This window comes from Bos taurus, chromosome 11 (assembly GCF_002263795.3).
Source record: "Bos taurus isolate L1 Dominette 01449 registration number 42190680 breed Hereford chromosome 11, ARS-UCD2.0, whole genome shotgun sequence".
In the NCBI taxonomy this organism is placed as follows: Eukaryota; Metazoa; Chordata; class Mammalia; order Artiodactyla; family Bovidae; genus Bos; species Bos taurus.
Window position 1 is genome coordinate 25,939,685 of NC_037338.1, and position 14,662 is coordinate 25,954,346.

General features: G+C 40.0%; 1 protein-coding gene across 6 annotated transcripts in view; it reads left to right on the forward strand.

Annotated features, from left to right (window-relative positions):
• The window catches only part of PLEKHH2 (pleckstrin homology, MyTH4 and FERM domain containing H2), a 106,816-nt gene that overhangs the window by 50,733 nt on the left and 41,421 nt on the right, over positions 1-14,662 (forward strand). For 5 of the 6 annotated variants that reach the window (XR_003037138.2, XM_002691298.6, XM_024999387.2 and 2 more), the window contains 2 exons: positions 5,863-5,943; positions 13,471-13,650. Coding sequence is in view for 5 of the 6 variants with exons in the window: in XM_002691298.6 (XP_002691344.1) it covers positions 5,863-5,943; positions 13,471-13,650 (261 nt within the window). In the remaining variant the exon portion in view is untranslated. The remainder of the gene's footprint in view (positions 1-5,862; positions 5,944-13,470; positions 13,651-14,662) is intronic. The other variant, XM_005212711.5, reaches the window with a different exon arrangement.

The window sequence follows — 14,662 nt, forward strand, 5'->3', positions numbered from 1 at the left end:
CAAGATATAGAACTTTCCATTGCTGCAGAAATATTACTTGTACTCCATGGTTTATAATACAGAAAAACTGAGATCATCTTAGATATAGAGTAGGGAATAGTTTTAAATATTTATATAATCAGGTAACGCTTTACTGTGCAGTCATTTTCAATGTGCAAAAGAATGTTTAATGTTTTAGAAATAGATTATGATGTGTTGTTAGGTGATAAAATAAGTGTAGAGTATTACATAGTTATCCCACTTTTGGTAAACATTTGTAGAAAAATGTCTGACTAGGAAATATATTAAGGTATACTGGATATCTCTGTGTGGTTTTTACTTCATTTTTGCTTATTTCTGTTTTCTAACTTTATAATATAAAGTCTGGCTTTCTTTTTTAAAAGGTTTTACAAGTCTGTCAACCTCAAACATACATAGGTGAATTATTTTCTAACTTTTTTAGAATGAGTAAATATTGATTTATGCTAAGATAAATATTATTTAAAAAAATTTAACAATACAATAAAATATTTACACATAAAATACTGCACACGAAAGTAATCTTTGCATCATCATGCATTACTCCATGTGCTTTATTTATGTAAAAGGTGAGAAATTTAACTATGGTGAGCTATACCACCCTGTAATTTATACTTAATATTAATGTGGGAATATGGGTGGGTGCTCTTCAGTAATATTTACGAAGACCAACCAACCATTCTAAAAGTAAGAGAAAAATTTCACCAATGCATTCAACAAAGAGATGCACTGTGTGTTTTTCCGGATCATTCTATCACCATGAAAATGTTTTTTCTTTTACTCATGGGCTTGAGAACTCCCTGGTATTGTGCTAATATATGTTTTCCAATGAACCCAGTGCCACTTTAAATCACATTCTTATTCTAGTTCATAATAACTAATTGTCCTACTGTTTCAAGGACTGTGTATATCAAATCCTTAGGCTTTAATATGATCTCATGGCTAAGGGTTTATAATTTCTTTCACATTCAGTGTTTTTGGGTTTTTTTGCTTATTTTTAATTATCGGCATGCCTTGTCAATTTTCACTCCTGTTACATTTCTACTGTTCCCTGCTTCCCATTTTACAACTGCATTTTAAGTGAGTGCAAGTTGCTGTGATTATCAGATGACTAAACCACTAGGATTTATAGACAGGATGCTCATTAGATTTCCTTCCTACCATTTGTGAAGGGTTGTCCACCCCCATATTTTCACCTGCAAAGCCTTATATGAGAAAAACTCTTTCCGAGTGACTTGTTCTGAGCTCACATTCAGGCTACAATCCCAGATACAGCAGAGCAGTGTTTGAATATTTTGGAGGGGAGGAGACATTTTCAAGTTGTCACACTGTTATTATTAAGTACAGAAATATGTAGGCAGATATTAAGAACTTGACTAATTTGATTCTGGATAGTCAGTCTTGCAACTTTTAATGCTTTGGAAGAACATTTCCTATATAGAAGTTCACTTATTTTAAAAACATGTATTGAACAGTTACCCCATGTCAAGCAAGGAGCTGAGGTATTTAGATGAGTAGACTGCTGCCCCATCCCCAGAGAGCCTCATATCTAGTGGGAAAGAAAAGAACATATGCATATTTATAATTATATATTAATACATAAAGTGCTATTATTGACATGCATCATAAGGTGCACAGAAAAGCCGAATAATTTAGACTGTGGGGTCAGGAACAACTTCCCAGAGAAGGTTTGCCTGCAATGAGTCTCCAAGAAGTAGGATTTAATTTTGGAAATGGGCAAAGGAAGGTATTCCGGGCTGGAAAACAGTGTGGACAAAAGACAGTGTCTCAAAGCGTGGTCACCTAAGGAAAGAGCAAGTCCTCTGAAGAAAGAGTTGGAGGTCCCGATCGTGGAGGACTTTTTTGGTCTTGTTAAGGACTTCGGTCTTCATCCTAAAGGTGATGTGGAATCCCTCAGGGTTTGTAACAGGGGCACGGCTGTGTTCAAGTTGTTAACAGATTGCTCTGCTGAGAGGAAGATGAATTTGTGGGAAGCAAGCTGGAGTTTCTAAGAACAGTAAGTGGAGGTGGTTTTCCTGAAGAGGATGAGACTCTGAACTGGTCATTGGGAGAGAGACCGGAGGGTGAATCTAAATAATGTTAGGAGGTAAAACTCTTCAGACTGAAGCCAGCAACTAGGAAGTGGGAGAGATAAGGATAGCTGGGTGAAAGATGGTGCCAGATGATAGAGACCTCAGAAAAGAGGAGCTGTTTAGGATGATCAAAAGCTTCTTTTGGGACTTATCAGTTTTACAGCTTGTGAAGACACCTAAATTAAGAAGTCCAGCAGGCCGTGGCAACACAATCTCCATCAGAGGAGAAGGCTTGGTTGGAAGGAAGGATTTGGGGAATTATCATTGTGGATGTGATGGTTGACTCCAGTACAGTGAAAGAAATCATCCAGGAAAATGTGTAGAGTGAGAAGAGCAGGGGATTGTTAATAGGACACTAGGTTTCCCAAATTTGAGAACACGTAAAGGAGATATATGAAGAGACCCTGCAAAGTAAGTCATGGAGGCCAGGAGTGGAGTGTTCAACAGGGAGGGAGTGATCTGAAGTGTCAGATGCAGAAAGTGCACTGTGGTGTGTTCAGGGGTAGTGGGGAGATGAGTAAGAGCAGTGCTGAATTTGGAGGACTGTCCCTGCTTCCTGGCACATGAGAAAGAATGGAGCTGGGAGGGAACATGGTGTCAGGAGAGGCACTGAGGTCAAAGGAAAGAGTGGCATGAGTAAGGAGAGAGGGAGCCTGGGGGAGGTTGAGGTCAGGAAGTAGAATGTAAATTTCAGAAGGGGAGCCATTCGCAATGAAGGAAAAAGGACCAAGGTGTGGCCAAGGGGATGAGTAGCAAAAAATGGAGGGACAGCAAAGGTTTTTCGAAAGGAAAAGAACAAGGTCCTGTGAGTTAAGATTGTAGGGAGGTAGTGCAGCATAGAGCCTCGGGCAAGGGTTCAGGAGCCAGACTGCACACCAGTGCACATCCTGGCTCTGAAACTTGCTGCGTGTGGGACCTTGAATAGATTACTTAGCACCTCTGTGCCTTAGTGTCCTTTTCTGTAAAGTGGGAATGATATTAGTGCCAATCTCACAGGGTACTGGGAAGATTAAATTATTTAAGTGTGTAAAGTGCTTTAGAACAGTGCCTGGCACATCATAAAGACACCCAAAATGTTAGCTATTATCATAAGAGTTTCCCCTGGATGATGAAGTCAGCGAGACAGGTAACAGATTTGTAGGGGAGAAGGTTACAGGCATGAAAATATAGTAGAGGAGAGAAGACCATGGGAGCTTGTGTTTTGTGTGATGACAAAGGCCAATCAGGATACAATACACTATTTGTCAGCAAAGTTTCAGAGAGAACCGATACAAATACCTTTGTTATGGATGCAAGGTAAAAAAAAAAAAAACGTTATTCTTTCAGCTTTTTGGTTCACCAAAGCCTTGAAGTTTGAAATTGTCTTTAAATCTTTGTGCAAATTCTTCTAGTGTAATTTATTATGATTTTTTTTTTCAGAATAAGTCAAAGTTGGGAGAAATCTTAACATAATCAGTTTTACCTAAAAAGATAGACTGTGTTTTTAAAACACAGCTTTTACAGTGACTTGGCAGAGGTCCTCGTTAATTTGTAGTTCCTCAAAGGCACACATTACTCTATTTAAAGATAAATCATTCCCGAAGTATACTCTTTATAGCCAGATGCATTATGCTTCAATTTTAGTGAGACTCCTTTCTGGAGTTTGTTTAAAAGAAGAAAAAAGTAAACTGTATAACACAAACTATTTAAAACTTCCAGTATATTTTTCTGTAAGTACATGTTTCTAAATTTAATTAAACCGAAGCATTTCTTGCCAAATGAAACATTTTTTGTTGTTGTTGTTTCTCCTCAAGCAACATTCTAAATCCATCAGACTGTTAGATGGTGGAGTTATTTGTTTGCTTAAACCATGCTTTGGAAAGCCCAAAGACTGGCTGCATTCGTGGGTTTAAATGAAACATGTGTTTTACTTTTCCTTATGCATAGCAAGGAAGGAAGTGTTTATTGAGTAACTACTAGTATCCTTTATTTACATTTTCTCCTTTGGTCATACAACAGCCCGCTGAGGTGTACAGTCATCCCACATTAAGGAAAGAAGTTGGGAGGTCAAGTCAGTTGCCTGAGGGCATCATCTATCCAGTATCTGGCAGAACTGGGATCTAAACCTTGGTCCATTTGACCTCAGAACCCAGGCCCTTTCTGCTGTTGTGACTTGCCCACTGCAAAATCCATTCTTCTCTGTTTATATGTTGTCATTACAAGGTCCCCGCAAAACACGTGTGCTTCCCAGCTCCACATGCTGCCCCTCCCCCAGTGACGTCTCCCCTTACTCGCTCAGTCTCGGATACGTGGGCACACACCGTCTCAGGACCTAGGGGCTTGCTGTGTCCTTGCCCAGAGTGTTCTCTCAGGTGACTGCATAGCTCACCTCCCTCCTCTGGGGCTTGACTCTTGGGTGTTGGTGACGCCTTCCTGACCACCGTATTTTAAATTGTAAAACACATCCCCTGCTTCTCCAAGCACTTCTTTCTCTTTTCCTGCTTTATTTTTCTTCTTCATATTTATCACCATGGGCAAGCATGGCAACAGAATGTTGGGCTTTGGTTTTACCAGCCAGTGTCTTGGTTTCCCGGTGGTGGGTCTCTTCAGGTTGAAGTCCACTCTAACTATCGAAGGAGAGAGGGTCAAGCCTCAAGGCAAAGATTGGCAGGGCTGCCTGGATAATGGAAGTATCGGACAAGCTCAACCAGGCACGCCACATTCTAGGTCTGGAGCAACAGAACCCATTACAGATCTTATCCACTGGAGGGAATGGGGTTCTTGGTGTTTTTCTAAACTTGAGGGTATAGCTGGGACTGTCTGACAGAGATCTTCAGTGCCTGAACCTGGACAGGACTGGGGCAGGAGGAACTCAGTGAGGATCTTGCATTGCCAGACAGGTTCTTTACCATAGCACCACCTGCGAAACCCAATAGTGAGGATCTTACTAAAGCCACTGAACAGTGAAAAACCTGTAATATTCAGTACGAATTTATGTGTAAATGTGTAGAATGTGTGTGTAAATTACCCCCACACACAAAACACATCTAAGTGTGCAAACTTTGTATTCCTAATGAAGATACGTAGCACACTGATGGTTTGGTTGTCTGTCTGCCTCGTGAGGCAGTGAGCTCCTTAAGGAAGGAAACTGTCTTGCTCATATCCGCCCCCCCAGTACCTAGACCAGTCCCTGACTAGAATCAAGAATGAGATTCAGGTTCCATCCCAGTCACGAAAGATAGTTCCTGACATATAGAAGTACTCAATATATAATAGTAGCTTTTAATGTTGTTTTTATTATTTTGTGTGTATGTTTCTGGAGAAGGCATGAAGTGTTTTGAATGAATGAAACTTTTGTATTTTGGAAATCACTAGAATTCTTAGGTTTCAGTCTTCTTGTTTCTAACATTATGTGTTAACCTGGAGAGCCACAGGATTATTGGAAATCTATGTAATATGGAAACTGTGAAAAATACTTACTTGTGAAATTGGCATTTTTTCATCCTTAGTCTTAGGTGTAACGTTTGACATCTAGTAAACACTCATTAAATGTCGAGTGGTGAGCATGAGAGCGAACACGCCACGCTACTAGTGTAACAGGTAAATCGCAAATAGCATTCAGATAGTCTGGTTGAAATGTCACCTGTAACTTGAGCAATAACTTGAGCAAACTGGATAGCTGTTCAAATAGCTTCAAATAGAGTGTATATGCCATACTTTAAGGTGTCAGAGTTCTGTGCTACATTTATACTTTTTTGAAATATGATTTCAGGTAAAACATGGTTACTCCAAGAGAGTCTGGTGTAAACTTATAGGAAAAACATTATATTATTTTCGTAGTCAAGAAGATAAGGTATGTATATGTTTTTAATATGCTGATTAGAGGAATTTTTTGTTGATTATGGCTTCAAGTTTTTCCTTTCACTGTTCTATTGCTAGCCCAAATTTTAGAATTTTTGATGTTGAAATTTTGCATAAAATTTATTACTAAGGTAATCATAGGCCTACAGGGATCTTGATTCTTAATTATAAGCCTTAGCAACTTTTAATTAATGCTTCTTCTAAGACCTAGAAAAATCTTCCTCTACCCCACTCTCAGCCATCAGTTTCTCATATTTTTCAGGCCTGACAGAATAGATAAGTTTGAATGATGGGAGCATCAAGCTAGGAAAGAAGCTGAAGAGAAAGAAGAATCCAGTCCTGTCCCAGGCCCTTGAATTCCTAGACACCACTTATCTATCCATCCATCTACCTGTTTATGTCCCATTGGTTCATTTTTAATTAATCTCTTCCCCAAAGAACTTGAGTTACCTTCATTTTCAGAGGAAAAAGATATCTTCCAAAGGTGAAATGTATGCCTGATTTTCATTGGATCAAGAGTATTTGCATAAAACAGTGATGCCTGCTTCACAGAATAGCAGCCTCTGAGTGATTACTGTATTAATGAGACCAGACTTCTTAGTCCACTGACCACATAGGTCAGTTAGTATTTCTCTGTTCTATTTTTGCAGCCTTCACTCTTGGTTCTGGCTAGCCGTATTTATTTATTTATTGGTCACTTCATGCAGCATGTGGGATCTTAGTCCCCTGACCAGGGATGGAACCCACATCATCTGCATTAGGAGTACACAGTCTTAACCACTGGACTGCCAGGGAAGTCCCTGACGAGCCATATTTAAAAGGTATTGCTCATGGGATGGAAATTAACACAGTGAAGCTTTGAGGAGTGTTATCTCTGAAGTAGTGTGGGAACATGCTCATTAAAATAATACAGGAATAAGTACATGACAAAATTGTATATCCCAATATAACCCTAACTCAGTTATCAATCAGGAAAACAGCAGCTACTCTGTATATTCCATTTATAACAATTTTAACATAGAATTAGGGACATACATAACTTTTAGAAAGTCAGGGTGGTAGAGGTTGGGGAAGAAGCTGCCACTGAAGGTCCAAGAAGGCAGGACCAGCAGTCTGAGCCCCAAGCACAGAGGCAGCTGGTCCTCAGCAGTTGACTGAGAAGCCTCTGTGAGGCTCCCAGCGGCCCAGGCATCTGACTGCAGAAGAACAATTACTCCTCTGACACCCTCACCTTCCACATTACATGCAAATTCTCTCAGGCAAGCTCTAATTTGGAACTATGCAGGGAAAGGGATTCTGACGAATATAGTGCCCAGCTTCTTTTCTGCAGTTACAGGGAGACTTGATTGGGATGCTGAGTTTATAATCCTCAGTCTAACACATCTGTGTTAAAACACACATAGCAGAAAAGTCAGAAAGAACTGTACCGAAATGTTGAGTGGTGGTAGAATTATGGATGACCTTTTTTTTTCCTTTTGGGGTGAAAAGTGAAAGTGTCAGTCCCTCAGTTGTGTGCTACTCTTTGCCACTCCATGAACTGTAGCCTGCCAGGGATTCTCCAGGCAAGAATACTGGAGTGGGCTGCCGTTTCCTTCTCCAGGGGATGTTCCCAACCCAGGGGTTGAACCCGGGACTCCTGCATTGCACGCAGATTACCATCTGAGCCACCAGGAAAGCCCCTCCTTCTGTGGGTACCTTTCAGTTTTTACCAAGTTTCTATAATAAGTGTGTGTTTTATAAATAGAAAAGTAATTTAAAATTTACCAAGAGTAAAATTTAAATGTTCTTAACTATCACTACTAGTAATTTTTATTATTTAATAAAAATGGATAACATTGAACATAGAAGGAACAAGTCAGAAGAATGTAAATAGATGAGCAGAAATCCATTATAATTAGTGGAAAAGTATTAGAATGTTTGTGAATCAGCATAGGCTAACTTCATTTTGTGCTATACGTGTTTCAGAAACAATTTGTCTTTATCTCGATCAGTGTCTTTTTAAAACATCAGTCAAAATATTTAAAAACACCAGATCTATTCACCGTTTATGGAGCCACAGTCATCCTTTGGTGAAAGGAATGTTGTTGTTGTTTATTCACTGAGTCAAGTCTGACTCTTTGTGACTGCATGGACTGCAGCACGCCAGACTCCTCTGTCCTCCACTTTCTCCTTTGAAATTAGATCAAATTCATGTCCATTGAGTTGGTAACACTATCTAACTATCTCATCCTCTGCCACCCCCTTCTCCTTTTGCCTTCAATCTTTCCCAGCATCAGGGTCTTTTCCAGTGAGTTGGCTCTTTGCATAATGTGGCCAAAGGATTGGAACTTCTGTTTCAGCATCAGTCTTTCCAATGAATATTCAGGGTTGATTTCCTTTAGGATTGACTTGTTTGATCTCCTTGCAGTCCAAGGGACTCTCAAAAGGAATCAGTCAGTTCAGTTCAGTTCAGTCGCTCAGTCGTGACCAACTCTTTGTGACCCCATGAATTGCAGCACGCCAGGCCTCCCTGTCCATCACCAGCTCCCGGAGTTCACCCAAACTCATGTCCATCGAGTCAATGATGCCATCCAGCCATCTCATCCTCTGTCGTCCCCTTCTCCTCCTGCCCCCAATCCCTCCCAGCATCAGAGTCTTTTCCACGAGTCAACTCTTCGAATGAGGTGGCCAAAGTACTGGAGTTTCAGCTTTAGCATCATTACTTCCAAAGAAATCCCAGGGCTGATCTCCTTCAGAATGGACTGGTTGTATCTCCTTGCAGTCCAAGGGACTCTCAAGAGTCTTCTCCAACACCACAGTTCAAAAGCATCAGTTCTTCGGCTCTCAGCTTTCTTCACAGTCCAACTCTCACATCCATACATGACCACAGGAAAAACCATAGCCTTGACTAGATGGACCTTTGTTGGCAAAGTAATGTCTCTGCTTTTGAATATGCTATCTAGGTTGGTCATAATTTTTCACCAAGGAGTAAGCGTCTTTTAATTTCCTGGCTGCAGTCACCATCTGCAGTGATTTTGGAGCCCCAAAAAATAAACTCTGACACTGTTTCCACTGTTTCCCCATCTATAGGCCATGAAGTGATGGGACCAGATGCCGTGATCTTCGTTTTCTGAATGTTGAGTTTTAAACCAATTTTTTCACTCTCCTGTTTCACCTTCATCGAGGCTTTTTAGTTCCTCTTCACTTTCTACCATACGGGTGGTGTCATCTGCATATCTGAGGTTATTGTATTTCTCCTGGCCATCTTGATTCCAGCTTGTGCTTCTTCCAGCCCAGTGTTTCTCATGATGTACTCTGTATATAAGTTAAATACACAGGGTGACAATATACAGCCTTGAGGTACTCCTTTTCCTATTTGGAACCAGTCTGTTGTTCCATGTCCAGTTCTAACTGTTGCTTCCTGACCTGCATACAGGTTTCTCAAGAGGCAGGTCAGGTGGTCTGGTATTCCCATCTCTTTCAGAATTTTCCACAGTTTATTGTGATCCACACAGTCAAAGGCTTTGGCATAGTCAATAAAGCAGAAATAGATGTTTTTCTGGAACTCTCTTGCTTTTTCCATGATCCAGCAGATGTTGGCAATTTGATTTCTGGTTCCTCTACCTTTTCTAAAACCAGCTTGAACATCAGGAAGTTCACGGTTCGTGTATTGCTGAAGCCTGGCTTGGAGAATTTTGAGCATTACTTTACTAGCATGTGAGATGAGTGCAATTGTGAGGTAGTTTGAGCATTCTTTGGCATTGCCTTTCTTTGGGATTGGAATGAAAACTGACCTTTTCCAGTCCTGTGGCCCCTGCTGAGTTTTCCAAATTTGCTGGCATATTGAGTGCAGCACTTTCACAGCATCATCTTTCAGGATTTGAAATAGATCAACTGGAATTCCATCACCTCCACTAGCTTTGTTCGTAGTGATGCTTTCTAAGGCCCACTTGACTTCACATTCCAGGATATCTGGCTCTAGGTGAGTGACCACACCATCGTGATTATCTGGGTTGTGAAGATCTTTTTTGTACAGTTCTTCTGTGTATTCTTGCCATCTCTTCTTAATATCTTCTGCTTCTGTTAGGTCCATACCATTTTTGTCCTTTATTGAGCCCATCTTTGCATGAAATGTTCCCTTGGTATCTCTAATTTTCTTAAAGAGATCTCTAGTCTTTCCCATTCTGTTGTTTTCTTCTATTTCTTTGCATTGATCGCTGAAGAAGGCTTTCTTATCTCTCCTTGCTATTCTTTGGAACTCTTTCCTTTTCTCCTTTGCTTTTCACTTCTCTTCTTTTCACAGCTATTTGTAAGGCCTCCCCAGACAGCCATTTTGCTTTTTTGCATTTCTTTTCCATGGGGATGGTCTTGATCCCTGTCTCCTAATGTCAGGAACCTCAGTCCATAGTTCGTTCATGAGGCACTCTATCTATCAGATCTAGACCCTTAAATCTATTTCTCACTTCCACTGTATAATCATAAGGGATTTGATTTAGGTCATACCTGAATGGTCTAGTGGTTTCCCCTACTTTCTTCAATTTCAGTCTGAATTTGGCAATAAGGAGTTCATGATCTGAGCCACAGTCAGGTCCCGGTCTTGTTTTTGCTGACTGTATAGAGCTTCTCCATGCTTGGCTGCAAAGAATATAATCAATCTGATTTCAGTGTTGACCATCTGGTGATGTCCATGTGTAGAGTCTTCTCTTGTGTTGTTGGAAGAGGGTGTTTGCTATGACCAGTGCATTTTCTTGGCAAAACTCTATTAGTCTTTGCCCTGCTTCATTCCGTATTCCAAGGCCAAATTTGCCTGTTATTCCAGGTGTTCTTGACTTCCTAGTTTTGCATTCCAGTCCCCTATAATGAAAATGACATCTTTTTTGGGTGTTCTAAAAGGTCTTGGAGGTCTTCATAGAACCGTTCAACTTCAGCTTCTTCAGCATTACTGGTTGGGGCATAGACTTGGATTACTGTGATATTGTATGGTTTGCCTTGGAAATGAACAGAGATCATTCTGTTGTTTATGAGATTGCATCCAAGTACTGCATTTCGAACTCTTTTGTTGACCATGATGGCTACTCCATTTCTTCTGAGGGATTCCTGTCCGCAGTAGTAGATATAATGGTCATTTGAGTTAAATTCACCCATTCCAAACACTTGAGTTCACGGATTCTTAGAATGTCGACGTTCACTCTTGCCATCTCTTGTTTGACCACTTCCAATTTGCCTTGATTCATGGATCTGACATTCCAGGTTCCTATGCAATATTGCTCTTTACAGCATCGGACCTTGCTTCTATCACCAGTCACATCCACAGCTAGGTATTGTTTTTGCTTTGGCTCCATCCCTTTATTCTTTGTGGAGTTATTTCTCCACTGATCTCCAGTAGCATATTGGGCACCTACTGACCTGGGGAGTTCCTCTTTCAGTATCCTATCATTTTGCCTTTTCATACTGTTCATGGGGTTCTCAAGGCAAGAATACTGAAGTGGTTTGCCATTCCCTTCTCCAGTGGACCACATTCTGTCAGACCTCTCCACCGTGACCTGCCCATCTTGGGTGGCCCCATGGGCATGCCTTAGTTTCATTGAGTTAGACAAGGCTGTGGTCCTAGTGTGATTAGATTGACTGTTTTTCTGTGAGTGTGGTTTCAGTGTGTCTGCCCTCTGATGCCCTCTTGCAACACCTACTGTCTTACTTGGGTTTCTCTTACCCTGGACGAGGGGTATCTCCTCACAGCTGCCCCTCCTGACCTTGAACATGGAGTAGCTCCTCTAGGCCCTCTTGCACCCGCGCAGCCACCACTCCTTGGAGGTGGGGTTGCTCCTCCCGGCTCCGGCCCCTGGCCTCGGGCGTGGGGTAAGTCCTCCCAGCCGCCGCCCCTGACCTCGGACGTGGGGTGGCTCCTCTTGGCCGCGCTAAGTGCGCCGGTCGCAGCCGCCCACGCTAAGGAATAAACCATCCTTAAATGTTGTGGTGGGTGGAACCTTGATTGTCATATGATTAGATATGCCTAGAGGACACAATTAGGATAGTATTGTCATGTATTATCATAATAGAATTAGTTTTCTTTAAGTTTGCTTTTTATTTATTAATGTGACTTTTCTGCCCCATTATTTTTGTTTTACTACCTTTCTTTTTATGAAAATATAGATAATTTTACATTTTTCCTTCAGAAGGAAATTTTCTTCATTCAGTACCCAAAATAGTACTTTGCACATAGTAACTACTCAGAATATAATTGTTATGAATTTAATGGGAAAAGAAGTTTTTCTTATAAAATAGAACACATGTAATTAAGTTAACTAATTTTTTCTATTAATCAAGTATTAGGCAGATAATATTGCATTTTAGATAAGATATCTAGGTAAGATAGTTTAAAAGCTACAAATCTCAAGCAGAGTGTTTATGTTCCTGGAATAAGTGTACTTAATTAAAGCAAAAGTTTTAAAACATAGCAAATAATTGTTTTTGTCAGTAAAAAAGTAGGTAAAATTTAATGTAAATTATTTTTAAGATTTTTTCTTACCCTTAAATTAAAATGGAAGAAATCGTGGCATTTTTTTGTGATTTATTTTATATATACATGTACATATATCCCTGGTGGCTCAGTGTAAAAAATTCGCATGCCAAGGCAGGAAACACAGGTTTGATCCCTGGGTTGGGAAATGATCCCTAGAGAAGGAAATGGCAACCCACTCCAGTATTCTTGCCTGGGATATTCCCATGGACAGAGGAATATTCCCATGGACAGGTGGGCTACAGTCCATGGGGTCACAAAAGAATCAGACATGACTTAGTGACTAAACAACATATATATATGAGGGCTTCCCTGGTAGCTCAGCTGGTAAAGAATCTATCCGCAGTGCGGGAGACCCTGCTTCGATCCTGGGTTGGGAAGATGCCCTGGAGAAGGGAATGGCTACCCACTCCAGTATTCTTGCCTAGAGAATTCCATGGACTGTATAGTCCATGGAGTTATAAACAGTAGGACACGACTGAGTGACTTTCACGTTTTCACTCTTCATGTATAAAAATAGCTTCAAAACATTTTTCACTTATTGGGATTTACAGTGATAGTTAATCATACTTCTTCACACTAGCTGTCTGACTTTTTAACTTTTTTATCGATAGTATTGGGACTATGTCTACACTTATCCTTTTAATCCAATAGGTTAATCAAATCAATTTTGTTGGAGGGTTAAAAGTCAAATGAATATTTTGACTGAAAAACCTAATTGCTTGACTAGGTAGTGGATCAATTTGGTCAAATTGAATAATTTGAACCACTGTGCAGAAGTGGCTTCTTGCTTTTCCCACAAAGACCAAATGTCTAGTATTCAGATTGTTCTTTTATACCACAGTTGGCGTGTTAACTGTGGCTACCCCACCTTTGTAACACTGTAGATAATCCAGTTACCTTTAGGCATTCATTTAAAAACAGATATGGTTTATAAAGCCAAGAATGAAAAGGACTATGAAAAATTTTAGCAGGAAAAGATTCAGGAAGTTCCTTCCTTATAATTACTAATATTTACTTTAGTTTCCTTTAGGTCAGATCAAACTCTGGGAGGCTAAAGTTGAAGAGGTTGACAGATCCTGTGATTCAGATGAAGATTATGAAGCCAGTGGGCGAAGTCTGTTATCCACACATTACACTATTGTGATCCACCCCAAAGACCAAGGTCCGACTTACCTCCTAATTGGATCCAAGCATGAAAAGGTATGTAAGGACTAACTGGTTGATTTAGAATGAGTTAGACTAATATGATTAAGTATTGGTAATGATTTTCAAATGAGCATAAGTAGGTATAATCAAGGGCTTCCCAAGTGGCTCTGGTGATAAAGAGCCTTCCTTCCAATGCAGGTTAGACATAAGAGACACAGGTTCGTTCTCTGGGTCGGGAAGATTCCCTGAAGGAGACCATGGCAACCAACTCCATTATTCTTGTCTGGAGAATCCCATGGACAGGGGAACCTGGAGGGCTGCGGTCTGTATGTTCACACAGAGTTGGACACAACTGAAGCGACGTAGCACAGCACAGCAAGTACAATCAAAGACATATACATTTGTTAGACATAGTATTCTTTTAAAAATAATTTTATTCTAATATATTTCAAACTCAGAAAATATACACCCTTTTTTACTGAACAGATGTTAGATTTCATGGTATTTTTTTAAAAATATTTATTTATTATTTTTGGCCGTGTTAGGTCTTAGTTTCCGCACGTAGGATCTTTCATTGTGGCATACAGGCTTCTCTCTAGTTGTAGCATGCAAGCTCAGTGGCCTCTTGACGTGCGGGATCTTAGTTCCCCAACCAGGGATCCAATACCAAGTCCCCTGCATTGGAAGGCAGGACCACTGGACCACCAGGAAAGTCCCAGATTTTATGGTATTTTTCTATCAGTGTGAATTTAGTAACCGTCTAAATGGCCAATGATAAAAAATTGATTAATTCAATGTATGTGTATGATAAAATATCCTGCAAGCTTTATATTTTTTATATTAAAAATAAATCATTATAATTTCTGACTTTTACTAATATATTATAAGGAGCATATTAATATAATCTTAATATAATCTCAGCTATGTAAAAATATACATATATATTTTAATAGAAAGATAAAAGCCACTGTATTTGGGGAGCAGAAAATGGTTTTTTTTTCTTTGTCTCCTGCATTTAAAAAGTTATACAAAATTAATGTATACAATTTGATGTTTTGGAATAATT